Source organism: Drosophila bipectinata, chromosome 2R (assembly GCF_030179905.1).
Source record: "Drosophila bipectinata strain 14024-0381.07 chromosome 2R, DbipHiC1v2, whole genome shotgun sequence".
Taxonomy (NCBI): Eukaryota; Metazoa; Arthropoda; class Insecta; order Diptera; family Drosophilidae; genus Drosophila; species Drosophila bipectinata.
Genome location: NC_091737.1, coordinates 17,001,956 through 17,026,944, shown reverse-complemented (window position 1 = coordinate 17,026,944; position 24,989 = coordinate 17,001,956). Strand labels below are relative to the sequence as shown.

Below are 24,989 nucleotides of genomic sequence, written 5' to 3'. Positions count from 1 at the left end.
GTCTGCTGCAAAATGAAGAGCAATTCACACTTGAAAAGTTCCAGCATGCGTTTTTAAGTTGCCCCAAACAACTATTATATGCTGCTCCTCCGTTTTTCCGCTTCTGTTTCTTTATCTTTTTCCTGTTTTTTGGTTTTTTTTGTTTTTTTTTTTTGGGGCAGCAGAACCTCTGAATATTAAGCAAAATGGCTGAGAATATGACGCAGTTCTCGAAACCATAAAAAAGGGTTCGGTGGGCCGCTGGCCTCTGTTTATTTGCCTAAGCTGACTAATTTAATATGCATAAATGCCGGCACATGTTTCATAAATGGCATTTTAAAGCGGCACCCTAGCCGAAAATTGCTTCATTATAGGGGGTTTGTATGTGGGGTTTTGCCAAAAGAAAATATATACGTAAGTTTCTTTAAATTTAGGAAAATATACACAATCAACATGGTGTTTTGTGTGTTAGCACACACACAAAGACATAGTACATAGTGCCATTTCCGGTTTATGCAATCCGGCGACAAATGTACTTCCGCTGCAGCCGCAAAAACACTGTTGCATGCTTTTGTGCGCCGTCAGAGATTTGTGAACAATGAACTCTGAAATTAAATGTCATAATTAAACTGGCAGCAGAGTTTTTTGGATCCTGGCTAGATGGCAAATAGCAAATGGCAACTGGCAAGTCGGACAATTGTCAAAGCGCTGTCTGATAAGCCGCTGCAGTCTGACATTTAGACTCCGGCCAGACGACCAAAACACAGATGCTTAAACTCTTTGCCACAAAATGTGTGAATTTGTGTGTGCCTGTGCATTACCCATTCCGGAATCAGAGCCTGGTCCGAGCCGGAGACAAAAGCTTCTACCAACTTGCGGTTGTCGCTTTTTATCTCTCGGCCATTGTCACTCGCACAATGGTAACCAAAATGTCCTGTGCCTCAAACCGTTGCTTCATTATCATTCCGACTTCTATATCCCAAAACCATAGCCTTGTCCTCAAATTGATTTGTCTTCTCACTCGGCACGTATCCGTCCTCTTTCGCTCCCTCTGACTCACTGCGCGTGGCAATTTACATTTGTGGCATTTGAATTGCGCGGCACGTTGTTGCCTATTTGAATTATGTCAATAGAATTGTGTCTTCAATAAATGTCAATAAGCAAGGCGATTGATGAAAGACAAAATTTACAGCCAGGCCGCAAAGTGGGCGGTCTATTCCATTTTTATTTGGGGGAGGACGGTTATGGGAGAATGGGTGTTAAAGGTCCTTCAAGTTTCAGGATCCACTGATAAAAATAAGGAGCTTATTAGCTCTAAAGTCTACGTAGACATATAACTTGCATTTATTTCTATTTTAGAGCATTACAGTCTCCTGACAGACATTAAACGCTTTGCCTGTTTAACGTTTAATGTCTATGAACCCAGACCCAGACTTGTGCTCACATCCTTTCAGGACAACATGTTTACAGCAATAGCTGTATTATAAAATAATATTAACAATCCAGCAAGAGCATTTAGAGCCGGACCCGGAGCCAGCAACAAAGTCAGCAAAGTATAGCCAGCTGAGAGTGCAGTAAACGTTGTTGAAAAAAATAAAAGTCCTGGCATTTACATTTATGGTTATGTGGGTGCAGCTACTACACTTACATGTACAGCTTAGGGTCTAAACTGCAACAAATGTGGCAAGGGCAAGGGAACGGTGCACACTGGCTGCATTAAAAGTGCATGTGTAATTAAGGTCAGCAGCGAGGTCCAGCTAATTGGCCGGCTGTAAACCAAAAGGCCAGTACAACTTTGTTTGGTCATAACTAAATTTGTTTGTTTGTCCCGCCTCAGGTTGCCCGCCTCTCGCTTCCTGCCATAGGACAACATTTTCTCTTACCACAAAAAGCTTTTAATCCAGCCAGGTACTGGCCGAGCCAGGGTCGTAAAGCCTTATCATAATCCACACGACTACGGGGACAAATAAAGCCTATTCGAATGGCTGGAAATAGGTTGAGCCTGGCTAAGGATTATCGAATATGTATTTGAATAGCAGTCTATTTGATATAGCTGCTCGCTTTCACGTTGAGTGAGGGGAATACCTATTAGGGAATCCATTTACACGGTACCCGAAAGTCTCATTCCATTAGGTGTCGAGCGTGTTTTGCCACAAATTCCAGCTGACATATATCTTACTTTGCGCCCTCTCCTCCAAACAAACATCGTATCTATTACTCAGCAAAAGCCGCACAACACGACACACACAAAAAAAGGGAGATGGGAGGAATAACTTTTATAATAAAATTATTTGTTTGGGGGCCGAAGCGAAATAGACAACTTTTCAGCCATACATTTCATTTGTGCGAAATGTCACTCCAGGGCATACTTTTGGCCGAAAAGCGACAACAAACATAAGAGGAGAAATGTTTTGGCAAATTCTCGACTTCGTCGGAGGTCCTGTCTCCTCCTTGTCAATGGCAGGATCCACAATTAAGCACTTGCCGTCGGGCTAAATATTTGCATTTAAATAAAAATGCATTGGATTTAGTTGGAGCTTTTCATTAGCCCATAGGAAGCCACTCTTGGCCTGGTCTTTTTCCGTTTGTCTGACTGTCTCTCCAGCTGTCCGTGTGTCTCTCCGTCTGTCTGTCTGTCTGGCACCCAAAGTGACTTTCAATGTAAACGTCAGAGCTTTGTGCTGTTGACATTTGTGCGCCGCCAGACGACATCACAACATCCTCGCGGAGCAGACGACGGCAACAATTTGCGATAAACATCTCAGCGGCATGCAAATCCCTTTTACGAAATGCACAGGAGAGCACTTCTTGGTGGAGTGTAGTAAAAAAACGACTTTGAATTAACCATCAAGCATTCCTGCAAGATTTCTTGCCACTATTTAAGTTGCATTACTTTAAAACACGAGGAAACATTACCCAAACTAGTCAATACTGAGGACTATATTTTATTCTCGGATTTATAACGTTGTCTTTTTCGTTGACAGAAAATGTAACTAGTCATAATACTGGGTTACTTGGATGATAAAAAAAAAAAACTAGCCGTCACTTTTAAATAATTTGTGTCCTAACTTAATCCATCGTGGACATGAAGAGTCAAAAAGGAGTAAAAGAGTTAGGCAAATGCCATTCCCCCAACAGCTCGCATCCGTGTTACTTTTCGGTTTGTTTCCTCCAGTACGCCCAAACATCGCAGAGGTTCACCTTCTTTTCGCACTCGCACGGTTGTATGGGCTCGAGCAGCTCTCCCTTCTTGCACTCGGAGAAGCTGGGATACTGGCAACGCCGCTTCTTGCAACAGAGCGGTATTCTGGTGGGCAGGCACGACGGCGGCCGACGTCCTGGCTTGCAGCCGGGAGCAACCAGCTTGCAACAAGGCCATTCGTCGTTACTGCCACAGGGCAGATCGATCAGCTTTTCGGGCTTGCCGCGAGTCCGGGCTGGATTCATGTCCTGCTCGCGGCACTCCACTTCGGTGCACTTGGGGGGGCGGACCAGCTTCCGGCGTTTGCGTATTGGGTACTTCTTCAGGCGCTTTACAGCTGGCCTTGGTAAGGGAAAGCAGTCGCACCAGGTGCGTTGGTATTTGCGCTCAGCCTTCAAAAAACGATCATATATAAAATCTACTAATAATATTACCAAGCTAAGGTCCCACCTTATCACTTGGTGTATAATGATCCAAGTCCATGGGCAGTGGCTCCCAGCCACAGGGATCGTCCAGGCACTCGGGCGGAGGCAGGCGACCTTTTCCTCCAGCAAGGCGTCGACGCCGCTGCTCCATCCACACCTTGTAGTCCGGCGCGTACATCCTGGTGGCTGTCAAGGCTGCGGGAAAACGAGGCACCGTCAATAGAGTCCTGCGGACGTACTGCAGCAAACCCATTTTAATTTTTCCGTTTTTTTTTTTCACTAAAATTTAGAACAAGGGAAGCCAAAAAAAAAAAAAAAAAAACAAAAATGTCCGGACGGTTATAAAAGCGAGAGCAGTGGGGGATAGGTGTTCACAACTAGGCCGTAATCATCCGACTGTGTTTGAGAAGCTATGACATGGACCCGATTCTCTTTTTAGGGCCTACTATGTTGGTTATTTTTGGAGGCCTACTTCGATGGAGAAAACTATCGAACTGTTTAGAACGTTTGTTTTAAAGCAGTGGTCGGCATTGATATGATCTTACCGCATTAGTTTACTAACACTAACGAACGAATAGCAGAAAGTAGGCTGTGAGCATGACGTTTCACACATTTATACTGTGTGTGTGTGGCAGAGCTCGGGCAGAGAAATTTCCTATGCCCCCGAGCATGATACAATTATATAAGGCAGAGGTCGGCACGGCCCTATCTCGGGGGCATAGGAAATTTCTCAGCCCGAGCTCTGCCACACACACACAGTATAAATGTGTGAAACGTCATGCTCACAGCCAGAGAACGGCAACTTGCCACTCGCACAATGAGTGGCACGAAAAACACCGGGTATTTTAGGCACCCGAGTGTCTTTCATGCACGAAGTTTTGTGCATGAGTATTTACCATGCACGAAACTTCGGGTGTCTGGAAACACCCATGATTTCGGGTGCTTGCCTTTTTTTTACCCAGTAAGTTTCTTATGGGTGGATCGCAGGCACAAACAAAAAACGGATGGGTGGATCGCAGGCACAAACAAAAAACGGATGGGTGGAAGAACGGCACAAAAAAAGATCATAAAACGATCGTAGGAAAGGGTTCTAGGAACCCGTTCACGAAGTCTAGACGCTTAGGTAGTTAGAAAAGGACAGAAAGGAAAGAAAAGGAGAAGGACAAAATCTTTCCCCTTTTTTTAGGGTGGTTGGTATGATCCGAACAAGCGACCGAAAAACACTCGGGTGTTTTGCGTCTCAAGACACATAGGCACAAAATCATGGGTGGAAGAAAGGCAATAGGCACAAAATCATGAGTGCAAGAAAGGCAATAGACACTTTGTACTCATCCAAAAATTGTGTGTGTCGTTCTTGCCTTTTTTGTTTTGTGTGGCGAGTGGTACTCGCACACAAATTTTTATGGGTATGCATAGGGTGTCGAAAAGTGTCACCCGTGCCGTTCTCTGCTCACAGCCTACTTTCTGCTATACGTTACTAACACTAATGCGGTAAAATCATATCAATGTATTGGGGTGCCGATCACTGATATAAGGTAGTCCATTCCACTGACATATCGTTCGGGTTTGCTCACTTAATTTCAAACTGTCAAACTGAAAGGTGATTTTGTTTTCATAACTTTAACCCTTAAGTGGCCAAGAAAAAAATGACTTTTTGCTATTATTGTCGCAAGAACGTGCTAGGCGTAAAGTTTGTGCATGTTCCAAAGTGCATTGAAAAAAGAGCTTTGTGGGAGCAGTCTTTGGGCTGTACCTTTATTGAGAGCTCTCAAATTTGCGACGTTTTCATATGTAGATGAGGTTTCGCGTGGAGGGCTGATGAAGCCTTCATCGACATTTAAAAACAAAATAAAACAACTTGAACTCATATTTTTACATATTGTTAAGGACACATTTCATATAACTACAAATTTAAAAAACACATTGTTAAACGCCGCTGAGCATGTAGATATAAGTGTAAACATAAAAAAATTTTATTTTAAGATACGCATACACTTTAGAATTAAGAACTTAAACAAAAGATTGGCCATCCAAAAACAAAAACAAAGAATAATGTCAAACTCTAAACTTATAAAAATAAAATTATAAATACTACAACTCTTGTCATAACTAAGAAAAACTTTTAGCCCCATGCTCCATGTAAGGGTTAATCAAAGTACTGTATAGCCGTTTCACTCGCACTATTCAACGCTTACTATGTTAAAATAAAAATAATGCAGTTAAGTCAACGAATGGACTACCTTATATAATTGTATCATGCCCCCGAGATAGGGCCGTGCCGACCTCTGTTTTAAAGCTTCATTGGGATTTTTTGGTCAAAAAGAAGTAATCTTCCAGAATACTTCTGGAAGTAACCGCGACTTACAAAAGGCTCAATTACTCAAGAAAATCCAATATATTTCTTCAAATATTGGCATATAATCAATGTGGGTTATAATACATTTTTGAGATACTGATTTGTTGTATCTTATAAAATAAAAGTCGGTATTATTATACTTAAAGTATTGGATTTTATTAAATTATTTTCAATCATTTAACCATTTCCCACATACTACCCCCAATCGCCCAATCATACCACCAATAAATAAGAAACATGAAGTTGAAAACTATAGCCGTTTAATAAGAAGGTTCATACAATTATTGTTCACTCATCAGTATGTAAAATACTAAAAGTCCTGTGCCTTGGACTTTCGTTAGTCACTAAAATTTAGTATCCAGAAACCTAAGCAGGAGTCCAGCTCTCCTGGGAAACAACGGAAAGCGGCCTAAATAGTTTTAATGACATCGATCAGGTCGGATCCGGTATAGAGAAGGGAGATTAGGAGTACGGTATTCAATTCAGTCGCTACCAAATCCAAACGTCATCCATTATCCATTATCCTGGGTTTAGTGGGTAGAGGGGTCGCAGGGGTCGTAGCCCTTGTCTATGGGGTCACAGGGTCCGCGGCGATGGCGAGTTCTCTTCATATACCTGTAGAGTTCGCACGTGGAAGGCACCTCTAGGCAACGGCACTCCACCGGACGCGGCTTGGACAGCTCCTCGTGCTGACACTCGGAGAAGCAGGGGTACTGGGTTGGGGGTCGACGGCACCGGGGTCGCAGCTTGGGTGGACCCAGGCAATCGACGCGCTGGTTGGCGAGGGGGCAGTTACACATCACAAACTTGGGGCAGCTGGTGTATTGAGCGTCCTGCTTGCACGGCATGGGATCGACCATAAAGCATTGCTTCTTTTGGGTCCTGTGGTCGCACTTGTTGTATATCACCCGGTAGGAGCGCTCCGGTGGAACGCGGCGGCAACAGCGCTTTGGCCGCCGCTGAAAGCACTCTACCCAGTAGCACTCATACTTCTTGTCCAGGGCGGCGCTGGGCTTGTAGTAAAGGGGGTCCATGCGCACCTCAAGGAGGCAAGGGTCCGTGCACCACGGCTCCGGATGATAGGGTATCTTGCATCGGGGGTAGACACCCAGGTACTTGGGGTGCTGTACGGCTAGCTCCTTGTCCGACTTGCACGGATCGAGCTGCTTGTAGTACTTGGGCTTGGGCGGAACCGGCGGCGCACAGTCAGTGTTCTGGGGCTTTTTATCCGCAGTACAGATGTCCCCCCTGAACTTGAAGCATTTGTTCTTTTCCCCCTCGGGGGTTGGACACTTGCTCTCCAGCCGCTGGCTGATCCTCAGCATACTTACCGCCCCGCTGAATAGCTTCGGCCGCAGGGCTGTTGAGCTGCTCTTGGCTAGGAACATTCCGAGTGTCTTCGACCAAAACTAACAAACTAAACCAAAATGATTGGAATAGAATTTGTTTGGATTGGTGCTAGTGTACCGAAAAGAGAACTAAAAATTTTGATCCGTCCTGTCGAATGTCTAGATGTGTTGTGGCGCTCTGCCACGTTTCACCAGGCCAAGCTACTGGCAGAGAGTGGAGTTTGAAATCGAAGCCAACTTGATAGGATAGAAATTAATAGCCTACTTTTTAAAGGGCTAATAAAAAATATTTTTCTACTTAGAAAGGCTAAAATGAAACGGTTTTTAAACTTTTAAGTTTTAACCAAAGAAACCTTAAAAAAACCATTTAAACCAAGGCCCTCTGTAATATTTTTTTACAAATTCCGAACGAAAAAAGAAGGCACCCCTCTTCTGCTATTCTACTGACTTCCAAAAAATACATTCCTCTGGTATCGAAATCCATGCCAGACCTTCGACCAAATGGGTTTTCCTTGTTTATACCAGCGAAGTTAATTGCGAGGACTGTTTGCTGGCGTAAAATAAAAAAAAAACAAAAATAATAAAGAAAAATAGACACGCCAGTCTTCACACAGTCTTCCCAAGGGGGTCAGGCCTTTTGGCCGGATTGTTTGCAAGTTAAATGCAAACAGAGCGCAGCCAGCAAAACGACAAAACGGAACCGAGCAAACAATAACAGTAAAAAATAAGAAACAGAACAAAAAACTGTGTACAACTCCCTCAACCGAAGGAACAAAAAACCAAACAAGAGAAATCCACTAGAATAAGTATACGCCGGGTGGGATGCTGCTCTCCGGGCAGTTTTCGCTTTTACGCCGATATTTTCATTGGATCCACACCTCCGGACCCCGCGAGGCCTTCATCCGGTGAGTGGCCATGCATGAGGGCTCCCATAAAATTGGGTCAATTGCTGTTAACAATTTGGCAGCGCAATCTCTTCGGCCGTTTCGATTTCAAGGCGTTCTTCCAGGCCAGGTCTAAAAAAAGCATCGCGGTCCCCCCGTAAAAAACCAGCACGTACGAGTGAACCTTTTGAAAAAACAATTTCCGGATAGAGTTGTTCGCTGCAAAAAAAAACCCCAAGGGGGAAAGAGTAGCCGCTGCAATCGCAGTTCGCTAGGACCTGGGGGCGGGGGCAAAAGTTCAAGTGGAAGCCGGTCATGGGCTTGTTCGCTAATTAATTACTGCATTTTGTTTGTTATTCATTGAGCGAGCGAACTTTTGAAGCGGGGCCGACTTGGTTTTCAACTTTTTCGGAGGGTCTATTCCATAAAGGATGAAACTCAACGGCAGCTTCACTTTCCCTGCCATCCTGGCCATTTAGCCCTGGACCCTTCCCGCCAATGAAGCTACAGACAGACTGCCCTTAAAGCTTAAATGCACTGAGGAATGATTTCATTTACTTGCAATCAATGAAATTGCACTGATGCAATTTTCCCCTCGCTCCAAAATAAACAAGGTCCGGGAGCGGGTTGGACTCTGGAATTGAGATGGAAAAAGCGGATTGCTTACGGACTTGGTAGTCCCTCGTTCCCCCAAATGGATACTATTCGGCTGCCTGTCCACCCGTCTGTCTGACTGTCACGTGTGCCTGGCAGACTGGCGCATCCTGGCAGCCGGGGCAGCTTTTTGGTAGCTAATGTCTGGCGACAGTAGCACTGAATCCCCCGGATCCCTGGGATACCCATTTCTCATATCCTTGCCAGACACGTAGCCTGCAACGCAGAGAGATTTGCGAGAGATGTCAGAGTCGGAAAATGAACAGAAATCGTAGGCGGAGGTGAGTGTTCGGATATGAATGGGGGAGACCTTTACTTTAATTTTTCCCACTCCCTTGCAGTTGGCCGAATAGTTTGTTATCCAGTCCAGGATCGAATGATGGTGGCAACCTCATGATCCGCAAGAGTCAAAGCTCGTCTAGCGTTCTGCCCCAAACGGCCGGTGGGTCCTTCGCTACGGATCCTTCGTCAACGGACCCAGGCGAGACCAGGAGCAGAATTGCGTCCCTCACGTCGGGGTCGGTGGTTATGTCCTCGTACCGTGAGGAGGCCCTCAAACACACGAACTTACACATTCCTCACGTGCTCCTTGAGGGGAATCAACCTGACTCCAGAAAAGTTAATGAAGCTACAGGTACGAATGACAGCGATTTGGAGCCGGAGTCGACGCTGCGTTTCCAGTCTAGGGAGAAGGTCCTTAAGTATGGAGTGGATTCCAAGTTAAGCTCCAGTGGCTGGGACGTCTATGACAAGGAGGAGCCCCTAATTACCAAAACAAAGAAGTACTATAAAAAGCGTAAGTTATGAAGCTTCAGGTGGATCAGAACTTGAAAAGTTTCTCGCAGGAGCTCCGCTGGTGCCGCGTTTTGATGACTCCGAGGAATCCTTATTAGAGAACGAGGGCAAAGCCAAATCCGACACCGTGCGCGTAGTTCCCACATTCAATCGTACCTTCCCAGCCTCAGAGAGAAGATCCCGAAATACTGATTGGATCATTGGGGCACCATCTGATGATGTGGCAACCACTGATTCGTTTCGCTTCTCGGACGGTGGACTCGGTGCAGAAGAAGGTTTCAGATCCCACAGAAGTGACGGGACTGTGCTAGGAAAGGGAATGGGTTTTGTAAGTGAGTGGTGCCGCAATGCCAAGCCGCTGACCCCTAACACCGATCTTTATACTAATTCAGATCTACATGATTATACCGCCGGACGGTGGCTTCGGCTGGTGGATCATGGTGCTCAGCTTTTTCTCCCAAGTAATCGTCGACGGCATCATCTTCTCCATTGGCATCCTGCTACCGGAAATAAGCAAGGAGTTCGGGATTCCAATTTCGGAGGCTGTGCTTGTGGCCAGTGTCCAGATCGGTTCGTACTTTACCTTCGGAGCTATAGCCAGTGCCCTCATAAACCGTTTTGGATTTCGGCCGGTGGCCATTTTCGGAGTTCTTGCCTCCGCCATGACCATTATGGCGGCTAGCTTTGTAAATAGCGCCGTTCTCCTGGTTGCGCTCTATAGTGCCGTTGGTGGGTAAGCCATGTTCTACCTCATTCCACGAATAATTGAATCCCCTCCCCAGGTGGCTGTACCCTGAGCATGATCTGGGTGAGCTCCCAGCTGATTGTGGGCTACTACTTCGAACGATACCGACCGATCGCCAATGGCTTCTCGTGCAGCGGCGCAGGAGCGGGGATATTTATCTTCGCCTTCCTCACTAATTACCTTCTCCCCATTATTGGATGGCGAAACGTGCTCCGGATGCAGGTGGGCTTCCTCTTACTCATTCTGTTCATGTCCATTGCCTACGTCGAAGTGCCTCCCACCCCAGTGGGTGTGTACAATCGCGAGGTGGACGAATCCAGTTCTGAGGAGTACTACGGCAATTTTTACGTCCAGGACTTTATGCGTTTCTCCAAGGAGTCCTCGTACAGCAAGACGCGCAGTCTAATGAGTGTTTACGAGCCGCCAAAGAAGCGGAGGTGTGCCAAGTGCTGCTCCTGCTGCCGGGTCAAGAAAAAAGATTCAGAGCCCCACAGCTTCGAGGAGAAAACTCTAATCATAAAACCTACTCCAATGCAGCGGGAGGATCTCTTTTACACGGGCCCTGCCGACTATGACGAGCCTCACAGCAAGGAGAACGTTGATGGCAAGGACATCTATTTGATAGGAAACACCAGAAGTGTGGGTTGATAAGTCGTCATTTTTAATAGTTTTTATATGTAGCTTATGTTTAGACCAAGCAAGCCAACTATGCCATCCATCATATTCAAAAATCGGACGATCCGGGCAAGAAGAGCGCTGCGGCAAGTCGACATACGTTAGACTACCGCCATCAACCAAAGAAACGGTCCTGCATGGATAACATGTTCGTGAAGGCCCTGTTTCGACTGTTTGACTTCCATCTGCTGAAGCAGTTCGAGTTCCGGGTGCTGGTGGCCTCCGCCTTTCTCTTCCCCATGGGCATGAACATACCCTTTGTCTACTCCAAGGCCCGGGTAACCATCAGCAAGGAGTACGCCTATTTCATAACGCCGGCCATTGGACTCTCCAACTTCGCGGTGAGAATTGTGTGCGGCTTTATAGCCTACAAGAAACGCGAGCTGGACACGCTTGTTTGCGGCGGCGGGCTGGCTTTTGGAGGACTAGTCGTCCTGGGTAGCGCCTTCTACGGCACGGACTTGGTGTGGTTCCAGATATTCTACGGACTGTGCTATGGCGTGGCGCCAGGTGGGTAGACTTGGATATCACTTTCATTTCCTACACAAATATTTCGTCCTGCAGCCGTCTACTCCACGCTGCGGGCTCTGATCTACGTAAGGTATCTGGGGCTGTCGAAGCTTACGAATGCCTTCGGCATCACCGCTCTGGCTATGGGACTGGGCGTATTCATGGGCACCACCATTAGCGGCATGATGGTAAGCATCACGAAGGACTATGTGGTGCCCTTTGCCTTTGCGGGAGTGTGCCTTATCGTCTCCGGAAGCCTTAAGCTCCTCCTGCCATCGTTGGTCAAAGCTCGGAAACGGAAAAAAGGTGCGAAATGATTGTGGGGTCTTGGGGACGTGGCGGCTCTATGGACTGGATTTTGTGTTTTGTTGGAATACCTCTTTCTACGGTTTCTACTGTGTTTTATTTTACAAATGACTTATGTATGTCTTGTATTTTTTATTTAATACATATACAGATGGAATAACTATTTTATTGGTTATTTTCCGGCTAATGCTATCATTAAAAGGTCTGAATAAATGCTTTTATATTACATAAAGGATAAGGGACTAGATCTTGACGGTCTATCCACTCTTATAAGACAACAAAGGTATCAATTATCTGGCAATAAAATGGGGTTGTTGGAGATTTATTTATATTTTTTTTTGGGGTTGACTTTTATTGCAATCCATTTAAAGTTATTAGTTAGCTTAGTTTACATCTAATATTAGCTTAGTTGCTGAACTACACACAGTTCCACACAGTGTGTTGTATTTGGTTTTTATGGCGTTCCGGTTTTGGATGTCCTTCCGACCATTTTCCTTGTTTGGTTATGCAAATGTTCACGCTTCTGGCTTTACTTTGATTTGCTTCTAAACTTTGTACGTCTACTGTTCAATGTTCAATGTTAATTCTGGCTTCCTCCACATTTTTCATATTTTATCATGAATGATTTTTTACATATTCATTAGAGCTAAAGCAAACAAATGTTGAAAATAAAATGAACAAACAATTACAATAAACTAAGAACATAATCAGCTTCCAATCCGGTTCTCTGTCTAATCCATTTTGTTTTTAAATATTGTCAGTAGTCTTCCCCCATCGTCGTCGTCGATAATTTAATTCACTTTTTCCATTGATGTCTCTGCATTTGCTGTGCCGGCTGCTTTAAAATCAATCTCGTATGGTAATCTAAATTTAAATTAAAACCTCGTCGGGAGGCGGGAGTGATCCACCACCGCATGGCCTTGCTATGGTCTTTCTTGTTCACACAGAAAAAGCAATTCTTACGCCTTAAATTAAAATTATATTTATATCGCCTGGGCCGCCGCCGAGTGGCTCGTTCATGTGTCGGAATCGGACCTGAAATCGAGAGGACGATAGGGAATCGGAAATACATTATAGATTTCTTTTTCGGTGCCTCATGGCCTGTCTGCTCACCAATTAAAATAGGTCTGCGACCCGTGACAGTTGCGCTCGGTGCCGCACCACTTTGACTGTTGGAGCGCCGGACACGGCCGGCCGCCTCGCTTGCCGTGCTTGATGACCTTGCGGTAGCGATGCATCTCCCCGATGCCGCAGCTCTTGCTGCAGGCCGTCCACTCCGACCAGTGGCTCACCCGGCAGTCGCGGCGCCTCTGCTGCGAGCCCCGTCGGCGTGCCGCACCACCGCCTGTGATGACCTGCGATTGTTGCAACTGCGTGGCATTGATGTGGCCGGCATCTGTGGCACGTCGATAGCTGCTGGCGATGCTCTGCATGATGGCATGCTTGTCGTTCTTGGGCACAACGCTATTGTTGCTGTTGTAGCTGTAATTGAAATGTGGCAAGGTAAGTATATTTTCAAAAACATGGCTAAAAAAAGAAACAATCCTAGAAGTTATAAACCTATTCCCCCCATTTGCTTGAGTGGCTTAACTTGCTAAACTCCAGTAGGCTCTGCCACATTACCCATACGACCCGTTAGCCATATGCCTCATGCCCCTCTGATGAAGGTGTGTGTTCACGTTTGTTATTTCAGCACATCAACTCGGAAAAATTTCAATTTAAATTTTGCCCTTTTCACTGCCAGGCTTCGTGCCTGAAATTCAGAGCTCTTTCGAGGCAGAGCCCGGCAGAAACAGTCAGGACCTCCCCACGCGAGAACCACAATCCCCGAAAGTTTGGCCGTGGCGGTGCCTGGCTTCCTTCCTTCCTGTCTTCCTGCCTTCCTGCCATCCTTCCTGGGCAACTTCCGTGTTTTGTTTCCTGCAGTTTTTCGTTTATTTGCATACACATGCCGTCGTCGCGCGTATGCCGCGTGCAAAATCGCGCAAATAATAATAAAAAATCAAAAGGCAGACGTGGAGCAGGCGCAAGAGTGTGCAAAAATAAATTGGCAAAAAAAAAAAGAAACAAAAAGAAAATATTGAAAGACCCTGGAAGGAGAGACGCCAGCCAGTGCCATGGGCCCGACGAATATAATGAAGAAAATTCCCAAATTGAAATTACATACAACATTTTTTTTCGGCTCGCATACCTTTTCCTCTGCTTATTTGAGTTTCTGAATTTGTTCGCTCCTTACCCGGGAACGTGGAAGTTATTAGCGACAATTTACTTCGATCATGTTCACGGCAATTACCATTAGATGAGCACATCAAAACGTATTAAGTAAATGTTGTTTCACGAGCAATTTGCATTTCCCCAGCACCCAACGAAAAAAATGAACCGAAATTGGTAAAAATTGGCTCAGTCCCCTCCAGTCTCGACTCTCGGACATGTGACGGGAAAATTGTTCATCAAGTCGACAGCAAATTGCTTTTCCAAATTGAAAAGCAAAAGCAAAATATGATTAATGTTGTAATTCAGTTAGCTTTCTCTGCATAATTGAACTGACAATTGGTGAATATCTGTCAGGCGTAGACACTATTGTTTTAAACTCGTCTGGCTTCAGGTTAAAGAGCAAACGTACACTAAATCCATTTTTTTGTTAAATTAAACAGGAGATTACATTTTAAAGCCTAACTTATTTGATTAACTTTTGAAAAAAAGGTCCTCAAACACTTCCATTTCTCTTCTCATGATTTATTTCAGGGAAATAGCCATAACTTAAGAAATACTTATCAGATTATCCAATGTAATACCTTCCCAATCTTGTATTTTTCAGTAGTAACATTTTCCATTAAAATCTGGCAAACTAAAATTTTACCCGATTTTCGAAATTTTTCAAGGGGTAACATCATGAATTTGGCCAAAAATTTGTCCAAAATTTTATTAATTGATTTTAAAGATAATTTTATGTAGATCGAATGAGATTAAAGCACTGAACTATAAATGGTATTCCGCTTTTAAATCGGTTGGGAAATAGTTGAAATATTTACTAAAAGGTATCTCAAAAGATAACATTTTTGGCCATAAAAAAAATACAACCGATTTTCGATTTTTTTCACTTTTTTTTAAAGAAAAATATCCATAACTTTGCTAATACTTGCCAGATCCTGAAATGGTATTCCTTCCCAAACTTGTATCTTTGAGTACTATAATTTTCAATTTAAACCTAGCAACAAAAATTTTGACCCATTTTTCGCTAATTTTTTAAGGGGTAACATCGTGATTTTTGACAAAAATCGATAAAAATTTATTTTCCTCACATTTTTAATATTTTTATGCAGATTAGAGGTGCTTGAAGGCATGATTCATTAATGGTGCTCCTTTTTGCAATCGGATGCAAAATGATTAAAATATTGGCTAAAAAGTGACTAATAATTTTGACATTTTGGACAAATTCCATCAACATGGTCTTAGCCATGACAATTGATGGATCTAGGTTTCCTAGCGCTACTAGGTTTTAGAAAAGCTTCACGCAAAGTATCATTTCCCTATAATTATGAATTATGACTCAACCCGAGCATGTGACGGGAAAATTGTTCATCAATTCGAAAGCAAATTGGCTTTTAAAATTAAATATCAACAGCAAAGTATGATTCAATTAGCTTTCGCCGCATAACTGATAAATGGCAATGAATTTTCTATTGTTTAAAATTCATATGGCTTGTTCATGAAACAAAAACCATAATAAAGTTAAGAATAATGCATAAATTATGCGTGATGTTTAATTTAATGTCTTTTTAATTGTTGAATGCACAAAATCACATGGCAGAGCCTTCAAAAAAGTCCATAGGGAATAAATTATTTTATTTTACAAATAGAAGACATATGAGTGTAAATGTAGGATATGGGTATAATATTATAAGGAATAACACTTGAGCACACGCGTTACAGATTTCCGAAATGCCAAAATCAAAGAATCGTGCAACAGAGCACCTCTCCGGTCGGTTGGGCATAAACTGTGGCCATTGGAGCCTGTGCGCCCACCACCACAGTGGGTCGCGGTGGCGGCGGAGCTCCGATCACAACGGCCGGCGGCGGCGGTGCGCCAATGACCACAGCAGGAGGCGGTGGGGGAGCTATCACAACAGGTGGTGGGGCGAAGCCGACGCCCACAGCCATCGGGGGAGGTCGCGGTGGTCCGCCAATGTTGATGCCCACATTCACGGCGGGTCCTTGACGAGGGGGCGGCGGCCCGTAGCCCGGTCCCGGGCGAGGAGGTCCGTATCCATAGCCGCGTCCTGGAGGTGGTGGCATCTTGATCGATTGCTAGCTTTCAACTGACTGACTGGAGTGGCCAGCACTTTGCTTTCTTGAGTCTCGGCCCTTATCTTTCTGGTAATTAGATATCAATTACTGTGATTTTTTATTTTTTCGGGGGCTTCGGCTTCCGCTGATTAGATATGCGATAGGCCAAGGCTAAGGAGCTTACCCTTCCAGCCAGATAGCGATAAGAGCTTCTACCTAAATGATAAATGTTGGATGTCTTTGTGATATGGATGGACTGTGATTCATTGGCAGGGGGATCCCTGGGGCTTAGGCTATGGTGCACCTGCAAGGGCAGCACCTCTTCTTGGGCGGGTCAACTGGCAAGTCCCGCTTCTCGAGTCCCGGCATATCCTTGGGTGTCTCTTGGGTAAGATTAGTTTCTCCGGCCAGTGCAGCACTCAAGGAGTATCGCTTGCCCGCCTTGTCCGTGTTTTGGTCGGAAACTTCGCCCACCAAAATGATTTCCGCTGGAGTGGGCGGTTGTTGGATAATTTCCTCGGTCATAACAATGGACTCTGACTGGGTTCCGTTTCGGGAACCCTCTACAATGATTTCCCTCTCCACTATTTCGACCGAGGGACCTTGATTCTCCACACCATCTATAACCAGATCGGTGAGAATAAAGTTATTAAGTGGCTTCGGAGGAGAAACGGTGGCAGGTAATTCCGGCACAGGCGTTACTTCCACAGACTCTATTATGACTTCAGATAGCGGCGGCTTTGGTGGCGGTATTTTCAGCTTCAGCGGCGGGCTTTGAGGAGGTGAGGAGGTGGGAGTGGTTTCCACTGATTCCACAAATATGGCCGTTTCCGCTAAACTTGGTCTCGGCACAATACCCACTTCGACTGAGGGCCTGCGAGGTGGTGAATTAGTGGGGGTAACTTCTATAATTTCCACATAAGCCTCGGCTTCGCTCAGGCTTTCCGCCTCCACGGTGGGACTTTGTGGGGCCGTGTAGTATGGAGTGAGTTCCTCCACCTCCACATACGGATCAGCTTCGATTAGACTCTCCCGGAGAATGGTGCGCGCCTGATAGGGAAATGGTTCTGGAGGAGGCGACGGAGTGGGTGTAACTTCCAGAGACTCCACCACAAGTTCTTGCACCAAACTGGATCGGGGAAGAAAGCCCGTAGTGACTGGAGCCACAGCGGACGTTGTTCTTATTTCAATTTCCTCCACAACCGATTCAGGGGATTCGGGAACTTCGATTTGCTCAACTATGGTTTCTACAAAGCCAGTTTGGGAGGGAATATTTAGAGGCAGTGGCGGTTGGATGGGTGGATTAGCTTCTGTAACTTCTATGTTTTCCACAATAGTTTCTACAAACCCGGATTGAGGAGGTAGGCTAACCGGAAGAGGTGGAGCCTGAATTTCTGTGGTCTCTTCGATATTCTCAACTATGGTTTCCACCAAACCTGGTTGGCTTATGGAAATAGTGGCTTCTGGAATCACTATTTCTTCCACCTTGACTTCTTCAATGTTCTCTACGATCGATTCTACAAATCCTGACCGACGCGGAAAATCGTTTTGGAATGATGATCGCAGCGGAATTTCCACTTCACTGGTGACTTCTATACTCTCTACTATGGATTCTACTTGTCCTGGCTGAGTTACGTTTTCAACTGGCAGCTGATAAGGAGGATCGTCTTCCACTGTGGCGACTTCTATGCTCTCCACTATCGACTCTACAACACCTTCCACAGGAACAGAAGATGGAGCTGGGATCTGAACCACAGGATCTACTTGTATGACTTCTATTTTTTCCTCCACGATCTCTGGCTCGGATTCAAAACCATTAGATGGCAGAAGAAAAGGGGAATCCATATCCGTTTCCACTTCCACCACTGTTTCCTCTGAACCGAAACCATTTTCCGGCAGCAAGAATGGAGAATCAAGGTCTGTGATTACTTCAACACTGTCTTGAATTGGAGGCTGAGCTTCGACTTGAATGTCCTCCACAATAGTTTCCGTGAATCCTGTCCGTGCGAAGAATCCTTTGGGTAGCGGGGCCTGAGAAGAATTCAAGGCAGCAGCTCCTTCAATATTCTCCACAAGTCTGGCCACAAATCCGGGTGGAGGAATGTCATCCGGTTCATGTATAATTTTAACCAACGGAGTAACTTTCACAGTCTCCGTGATGGTGACATTTATGGACGGCTCTATAACGGGAGAAGTAGCCACTGATTCGGAGACTATTTCGGTTTGTACCACTTCGGCAATGGGGGACAGTGGGGGTTGCTGTGATGCTGGGAAGAATCCGGTCTGGACTTGAAGTTGCGGCGGCGCATAGGCTGGAGGATCCACATCCTTAACCACGATTTCCTCTTGCACCACTGTTACGTTTTTCTGGCTGGCCTTGTAGGTGGTCTCCTGAGTCTCCGTTTGCCAGACCACAGTGGAGAACTCATCGGAAGTTGAAGTGGTGTCTAGGTCTAGGTCTGTAGAGGGACTGGAACTGGGCTGATTCCAGAAGGCCTGCGGTTCCCAAACCGCGCTGAAAGTCTCCTCCTCGGTGGGGGTGAGGAATGGCGGCGAGGTCTCCGGCAGGGGCGGCGGTGGTGAGCCCTTTTGCTTGTGGTGGTGGCGATGGTGTTTTCGTGTCTTGGGATCGCTCTCCACCAGAATCACCTCCTCACTGGCCACCACCTCGACATTCTCCTGGCGGTGGTGGCGGTGATGCTGTTTACGCGACGTCTGATCATTTTCCACTAGTATGACCTCCTCTACTAATTCCACGTTCTCCTGGTGATGATGGTGGTGGCGGTGATGGTGGTGCTGATGGCGTTGCTTGGGGATCGGTGAGCCCTCGATATTGGTGATTTCAATGGTTTCCTGCAGACGCGTGCCACTGCTGGTTGCTATCGTTTCTATCGTTTCATTTACACTCGACTCCTCCACGATGGTCGTTTTCATTTTGTCGATCGGTTCGTCGATTATTCCGTCCGGCTGTCGTTCTGCAATTAACTGAAAGCTGAAATGCTTTGTTTGGCCCATTTATACTCGGTGTTTATGTCATTGGAAATATATTTTTATGCTTTAAGTCCTTGGTACAGATAAGATAGTTACTATATCTAAGCAATGTGGCAACTATTTGTCTTCGACCCCGACCCCGTCGCCAGTTGTTGTTCTTGTGGTGTCTCTGTAAAATTTTAAAAGCTTATGTTTTGACAAAATGTTTCCCGCCTCGGTTATCCGCTTACTGTTGGACTTGGACTGTGGCTGCCTTTTCTGGTTCTCCTTGTTTAGACGTCGCTGATTGTTGGAGGCTGAAGCGGCGATTACCGTGAATGTTGCTGGCGGGATTCCGGACATGTTGCTGGCACTTGACTCTTTACTCGATTGCCGGCCATTTCTCTACTTTTATAGGCCACCCGCGACAGCGCATTCGATAAGATAGTAATTACTACGAGGGGGCATTTTTTTTGGCACGGTCTATCTCCGGGGGCTATGGCCTTTGTTTTTCGTCTTCAGAATGTGGAATATATCGCAGATGTACGTTCCCATCCTTCCAATCTTGTCCGAGTGCCAGCAAAAAGGCGCAGAAGACTGGCAGGCTCTTGGCACTCGAACACGTCCCGGGCTGGTGGGAGGATGTCATTAAATATGCAGGTTAGCAGTGCCAATGGTGCCAAAATCCACTCCAGCAGACCCGGCCAAAAGTGGCACGAAAACAGACAACGTGGTGGCGCTCAGATGTGGATGCGGATATGGATGAGGACGGCGTTGGGGAAACTGGAACTGTTAGCAGGGATTAGTTATAGTAGTTTGCTCGTTCGGAGTTCGGAGCAGGCCGCCTTTTTAAAGATGCAGCATTACCCAGGTACGTGCCACTCAGGACACTGCTCCTTCAGTTCTTCAGTTCAGCTCTTTAGTTCTTTCGGTCGCCCCTGCAACCGTCCGAAAGTGGTGTAATGTGCTTTGAAGTGTGCCAGAAAGCTGTTTTCTTACCACCCATCCAGCTACCCGCCCAGTCACCCACTTACTTGTTTTTCCAAGGCCCGAGGCACGTTGCTTATGCGGACAGGGTGTTGAAAGTAGTTCTGGGTCTTGAGTTAGGGGAAAGCACTTTACGCATATGTTAAATAGGGCCAATTGAAGTGTCTTTCTGCACTTCTTGGCAGATTGCGTATACGCACAGTATACACGACGAAGTCACTTTAATTTTGGGGCTTTTTCTTGGGTATTAATAGAATAATCTATATCATTTTTATTAGTCATTACCTGCTGACAATAGATAGCTTTTAGATAAGGTTCTCATTTAATTTGGAATTTGTATGTACATGCTATCGATTCTTTAAAGTCTTACAACATTGACCGTGGACTGTTTAACGATAATAATACTATTGCTACACTATTGCTAAGAGCCTTACTTCTGCCTCGAAACTTTATTTCATTCACCTTGGCTTTCACCTGCTTTTATTACCAATATATAGCACACTTTTACGACACTTACATGGGATTCATTTTGGCCAACAGCTGGGAGCGAATGCGCTGCTTCTCGTCGTCGAATTGCAACTTTTTCTGCTGCTGCTGCTGTTGCTGTTGTTGTTGCAGTTGCTGCTGCTGCTCCGTTTGTCGCTCCCGTTCAATACTGGCGGACAGCTCGTTGTTCATCTCCACGTGATTGTGCTCCGCATCGAGATGGGTCTGGGTCTGGACCGTTTCGTACTTGCGATCGTCCTCGGCAATGTTAAACACCTCGCTCAGCTCGTACTCCTTCAGCTGGAAAGGACAACGGAATGGCGGAATGTTAGTCCCGTGCTCCAGACACATGTGCAGCATATTAATTTACGGGGATTATGTGCCCGGCATTGGCAACACTGTATACGAGATGCGGAATGTGGCTGCCAGCCGTGGCGAGCGGGCGAGCGGACGCCCAAGGACTGGGGACTACAGGTGCTCTTAACGCGCTGCTAATTTCAATTTGTGGCAAATATTGACACAGCCACAGGGGTGCAACAGCCGTGCTGGGAAATGGCCTCGCATGCCAATGGCATTAAAATCAGCCAAGAGATTTGGCTAAGACGCCAAGGAATTGTGTTTGGAACATGGGGAATTCTGGGAAGAAATACTTGGAAAAGTTTCTAGTTTTAATACAAATTCTTTCTAAATTAAGTTACTGTTGCTTCTCTATGAAAATTCACTTAAACTTGATGTCACAACCAATATGCCCGACCATTTCTCGGTGACATATCAAGGGTGTGGAAAAGTTTGTTTGGTGCGCTGTCGCGCATTTTAATTTATTTGTTTGGGCCGCTGTCATTTTCTATACACAATACGCATTGTTATTGTTGGCCCCTCTGCTTTTGGCCGGGCTTATCTTGGTCTACCTTTTGCTACCTACCTACCTACCTATCTACCAACACATTCTGCAAATGCGTCGACAGAGGCGCCAACAACCACAATGAAAAACAAAGCCAAAAGACAAAAAAAAAAGTGTGCAGAGCCGCGTGTTGCTTTTGTGGCATTAAAATACACAATAATCCAGCGTACACACAGACAGACACCGGCACAGACACAGATACTGAGTAGAAAAACTGTGAAATTCCTTGTGGATTACCCAGACAGCGAGCGAAAACCCTCAGCATTCCTGGCTGCCGAGATTACGTGCCTTTTACCATTTTACCATTTTGGCCATTCACTAAATGACATACAAATATTCCAGCAATTTTAGGGCTGAGGCCTTTCACAATTTAAGAATTTAATGCCTTCCCTCCAGGCGAAAAACTACCCCCAACTAGACTGGCTTCGAGGGAAGCAAATCAACACATAATTACACTAGGTCCTGGGACATGTGTTGGCCATAAAATAACGCATATAAGTAAATAACTTTCCATTCGCTTGCCCATAAACAAAAGGGGGCTGGCCCAGACAAAAGTCCTTGCCAGCTCCGGGGTCTTGTTTTTCGAAAATAATGAAAAGGCAGACTTTTGAGGTCTCTACAGGACAGACATTTGATTGCCCAAAGGATAGAAATATGATTAGGAACCAAAATTAAATAAAATATACAAATTGTTTGAAGAAATCTTGTAACTTTTATACTTTAATATTAAAGACTTGGTCCAACTCCTTCTGGTAACTAAAGGACCCTTAGAAAAAGTATGCCTAAAAGGGGCTGGAGCCTTCACACGCCCCCTTGGAAAAGCCTAGAAAATAAAACTAAAATTAGAAGTGTCAAAAAGGCGTTACAATAATACGAGTTGCAGCAACAAAAGCAGACACATACGCCGCCACACCACCAACAAATAAAGAATAATGACCGCACGTACAGTGGTCTCTCGTTGTGTGGGCGGTCCACTCCCTTTACATATAAACTGTTGCCATGAAATAAACTATGCAAACGTAGTCGAAACATCTGGCTGGGAGGTGGGGCGTTGTGGGGACTGGGCAGGATAAAACCCTGGGCATAAATTTTATGTGCGCTTCCTTCGGCCACACACATAAAAGCAATTTTGATGAGCGACCCAAGGCATTGTAGCCGAAAGTGCGCCACTTTCTGAAAGTCTTGGATGTCCAGCAATATAATTACAATGCTCAAATTCCAACAGTCCTATATAGTCGCTTTCCCTGTCACTTCCCTGGCCCGGAGTCTTGCTCTTTTGGGGCGTTTTTACGGCCCAGGCTGCCTGCCCCTGTTGCTGTTCTTGAGGGTTCTTTGTTGCACGAACGGAATGGTTCACGTCGTCGTTTTGTGTCTGGAAGGGCAGGCAGGCGGGCCTAATGGATTGGCATTTATTAAGGAGTGCAGAATAATGTTTATCGCATCGCTTGAAAACATTGGCAGTAAGGATAATGCAGGACATGTTTCTTTCGATGCCAAGTAAAGCGTTTTTCTGTTAAGGATTTCTTTGTCATCCAAAGATGGGACTGTTTCTCATAGAAATTTAAGTAGTTTTATACTTTATTTTATTTAAAAACTTTTTCACTTTGTTTACATATCCTTTTAACACATTTTTTTAATTCCCTGAAATTATTTAAACAACCCGACTATCCCCCTTCTCAATTTCCATGGAAATAATTATATGGTAATTAGCATTATTTCCGGTATGTACTTTTTTCTGCGGGCCATTTCGTTTTTCGTTGGTTTTTTTTTGCTCGGGATCCTGGAACCAGGACGGGAAACTCGACTGATTTATAAAGCGCATTAACGTATACGCCGTAACACGCAGCCTCGGGAATACGCCACGCCTCCACACGCACCCCCCTTCCAGCTCACACACACACACTTGTACGCGAAACACGCACAGCCATTACACATGTTTGCATGGCGTCTGTGTATGTGTGTGTGGTGGATCCTGTTGACGCCATTGTAATGCTAATGGCTCATTAGCACTTTGATTTTTTCGCTTGGAATTTTTTTTGGTTTTTGGAAAAAGTCATTAGGGCTGCCCCACTGTTGAAGGGGAAAAGGCATTTTAACTGCTAATTTGCTGTTAATTAACTTGTTTAACCTTTTCGTTTTTTGGCCACTGCATGCAGGACTACAAGGACCATGAGGGGCAGAAGACAGCCCTCGGAATCCTCTTACCTTGATGAACTGAAACGTGGCGATGGGCGGCAGCCGCTTGCTCTTCGGATAATAAAAACTACCCGCCGGATGGGCCGGATAACGGGAGGTGATCCGATAGATGACACCCTGCGGAGCTGTCGGCCAGTTGGGCGCCGTGAAGGTGAAGCCATTGTCGGTGCCCGCATCCAAAGGATCCAGTTCAACTGTGACGGTATCGATCCAGGAGCCACCCACGCAGAGCTAAAGGATAAGAAGATTAAAGAGGTTACTTACAAGTGGTTTTAAAATTGATAGTATCATAGATAATACTACAGTCTATTCAATTATAAAAAGTAGTCTGCAATAAACTGCTTTTAATTATATTTAATGGTGTATGAAATTGGTTCTGTTAATTAAAAAACATCAATAGACAGAAAATTGATAATTGACAATATAATCACTCCATAAATCATAAAAAACTATGGTCTGAGGATTTTTTTTCTCGACTTTGAATTGAAATTAATGGCTTAATTTTTTTTAGAAGTTAAATTTGGCATTAAAGTTTAAATCCATTTCATAAACCACTTTCGGGCCACTATATGGGCACCGATTTAAAACCATTTTCGATTTTTTTGGACTGGAGCTCTCACCTCGAACGAATCAACGCCTATGAACCAATCCGGCGAGGGAACAATGCGTGTCATTAGCGAGACCAGACTGTGATTGCTGTCGACAAACACTTTCGCCTCGCTGCGCCCGGCACCCATTTGGATGGCCGGCATGCTGAACTCGTCAAAAACGCTCCTCTCACTGTTGCTGCTCCGCTCGTTGGGGGCTGTGGCAGTCCTGGCAGTTGCACCTAACGGGGATTTGCCCGACTGCCTCGGCATCTGGATCTGGGCCTGTGCCTGGGCCTGCATCTGCTGCTGCTGCTGCTCTCCGACATTGCTGTCCAGGAGATCTGTGCGACCCGTCTCCGCAAACTGTTTGACGGCCGCCGTCGCCGGCTGCCCGATGTGGTAGAGTGCATAGTTGGCATTGTGGGTGCGACCTGCGGGCGAAAGTGGGAGGTGGATAAGAGGTCATTAAAATTTAATGAGCTTTAAAGAAAACAGAACAGAAAAAGCATGGCTGAAAATTTGCAAATATTTGCAATTTAGCAGCTCGTTGTCGCCCACGAAAGATTTTCGGTTCGGAATTGTGTCAACTTAAGTGGCAGATTACGTATACGCCGTGGTGTGCGGCGTGCGGCGAATTAAAGCGCGAACATCGTTCGGCAAGAGTTGTGCGCCAAATGGTTGCTATGGGAAAT

At 45.4% G+C, this 24,989-nt stretch overlaps 6 protein-coding genes across 7 annotated transcripts in view; 1 reads left to right on the top strand and 5 right to left on the bottom strand.

The window, feature by feature from the left end:
* Positions 1–2,904: 2,904 nt before the first annotated feature.
* Positions 2,905–4,008, bottom strand: LOC108121367 (uncharacterized). The gene is made up of 2 exons (XM_017235405.3): positions 3,632–4,008; positions 2,905–3,573 (listed from the first exon to the last, which is right to left on the bottom strand). The coding sequence occupies exons 1-2, from the start codon at positions 3,857–3,859 to the stop codon at positions 3,130–3,132; spliced, it is 672 nt and encodes a 223-aa protein (XP_017090894.1). The 5' UTR covers positions 3,860–4,008; the 3' UTR covers positions 2,905–3,129.
* Positions 4,009–6,205: 2,197 nt separating this feature from the next.
* LOC108121363 (uncharacterized) lies at positions 6,206–7,512 on the bottom strand. Its single transcript, XM_017235400.3, has one exon. The coding sequence runs from the start codon at positions 7,348–7,350 to the stop codon at positions 6,493–6,495; it is 858 nt and encodes a 285-aa protein (XP_017090889.2). The 5' UTR covers positions 7,351–7,512; the 3' UTR covers positions 6,206–6,492.
* A 1,509-nt stretch (positions 7,513–9,021) lies between these two features.
* Positions 9,022–12,043, top strand: Targ (Tarag). 2 transcript variants are annotated; one of them, XM_017235478.3, is made up of 7 exons: positions 9,022–9,130; positions 9,191–9,645; positions 9,695–9,972; positions 10,037–10,373; positions 10,427–11,028; positions 11,082–11,574; positions 11,629–12,043. In XM_017235478.3, the coding sequence occupies exons 1-7, from the start codon at positions 9,108–9,110 to the stop codon at positions 11,889–11,891; spliced, it is 2,451 nt and encodes an 816-aa protein (XP_017090967.2). In that variant the 5' UTR covers positions 9,022–9,107; the 3' UTR covers positions 11,892–12,043. The 2 variants fall into 2 exon arrangements, with proteins under 2 accessions (XP_017090967.2, XP_070134620.1); XM_070278519.1 differs by lacking the exons at positions 9,022–9,130; positions 9,191–9,645 and having other exon boundaries at positions 9,835–9,976.
* Positions 12,044–12,201: 158 nt separating this feature from the next.
* The window catches only part of mspo (M-spondin), a 39,235-nt gene continuing 26,447 nt past the window's right edge, over positions 12,202–24,989 (bottom strand). The window contains exons 2-6 of the mRNA XM_043210279.2: positions 24,328–24,728; positions 23,717–23,938; positions 20,642–20,910; positions 12,994–13,362; positions 12,202–12,915 (exon numbers count right to left, since the gene is read on the bottom strand). Coding sequence (XP_043066214.1) covers positions 12,897–12,915; positions 12,994–13,362; positions 20,642–20,910; positions 23,717–23,938; positions 24,328–24,728 — 1,280 coding nt within the window. The 3' untranslated portion in view covers positions 12,202–12,896. The remainder of the gene's footprint in view (positions 12,916–12,993; positions 13,363–20,641; positions 20,911–23,716; positions 23,939–24,327; positions 24,729–24,989) is intronic.
* Positions 15,755–16,176, bottom strand: LOC108121409 (submaxillary gland androgen-regulated protein 3A). The gene has a single exon (XM_017235481.2). The coding sequence runs from the start codon at positions 16,174–16,176 to the stop codon at positions 15,832–15,834; it is 345 nt and encodes a 114-aa protein (XP_017090970.1). The 3' UTR covers positions 15,755–15,831.
* On the bottom strand, positions 16,456–19,505 carry LOC108121407 (fibrous sheath CABYR-binding protein). Its single transcript, XM_017235477.3, has 2 exons — positions 19,389–19,505; positions 16,456–19,327 (listed from the first exon to the last, which is right to left on the bottom strand). The coding sequence occupies exon 2, from the start codon at positions 19,180–19,182 to the stop codon at positions 16,456–16,458; it is 2,727 nt and encodes a 908-aa protein (XP_017090966.2). The 5' UTR covers positions 19,183–19,327; positions 19,389–19,505.

Excerpts from the sequence above, each read along its gene's own strand:
- LOC108121367 (XM_017235405.3), bottom strand. The coding sequence starts at position 3,859 with ATGGGTTTGCTGCAGTACGTCCGCAGGACTCTATTGACGGTGCCTCGT. Across the intron at positions 3,574-3,631 it reads ATTATACACCAAGTGATAAG|GCTGAGCGCAAATACCAACG; the intron begins GTGGGACCTTAG and ends CGTTTTTTGAAG.
- LOC108121363 (XM_017235400.3), bottom strand. The coding sequence starts at position 7,350 with ATGTTCCTAGCCAAGAGCAGCTCAACAGCCCTGCGGCCGAAGCTATTC.
- Targ (XM_017235478.3), top strand. The coding sequence starts at position 9,108 with ATGAACAGAAATCGTAGGCGGAG. Across the intron at positions 10,374-10,426 it reads TGCGCTCTATAGTGCCGTTG|GTGGCTGTACCCTGAGCATG; the intron begins GTGGGTAAGCCA and ends TCCCCTCCCCAG. Across the intron at positions 11,029-11,081 it reads TGATAGGAAACACCAGAAGT|ACCAAGCAAGCCAACTATGC; the intron begins GTGGGTTGATAA and ends GCTTATGTTTAG.
- LOC108121409 (XM_017235481.2), bottom strand. The coding sequence starts at position 16,176 with ATGCCACCACCTCCAGGACGCGGCTATGGATACGGACCTCCTCGCCCG.
- LOC108121407 (XM_017235477.3), bottom strand. The coding sequence starts at position 19,182 with ATGGGCCAAACAAAGCATTTCAGCTTTCAGTTAATTGCAGAACGACAG.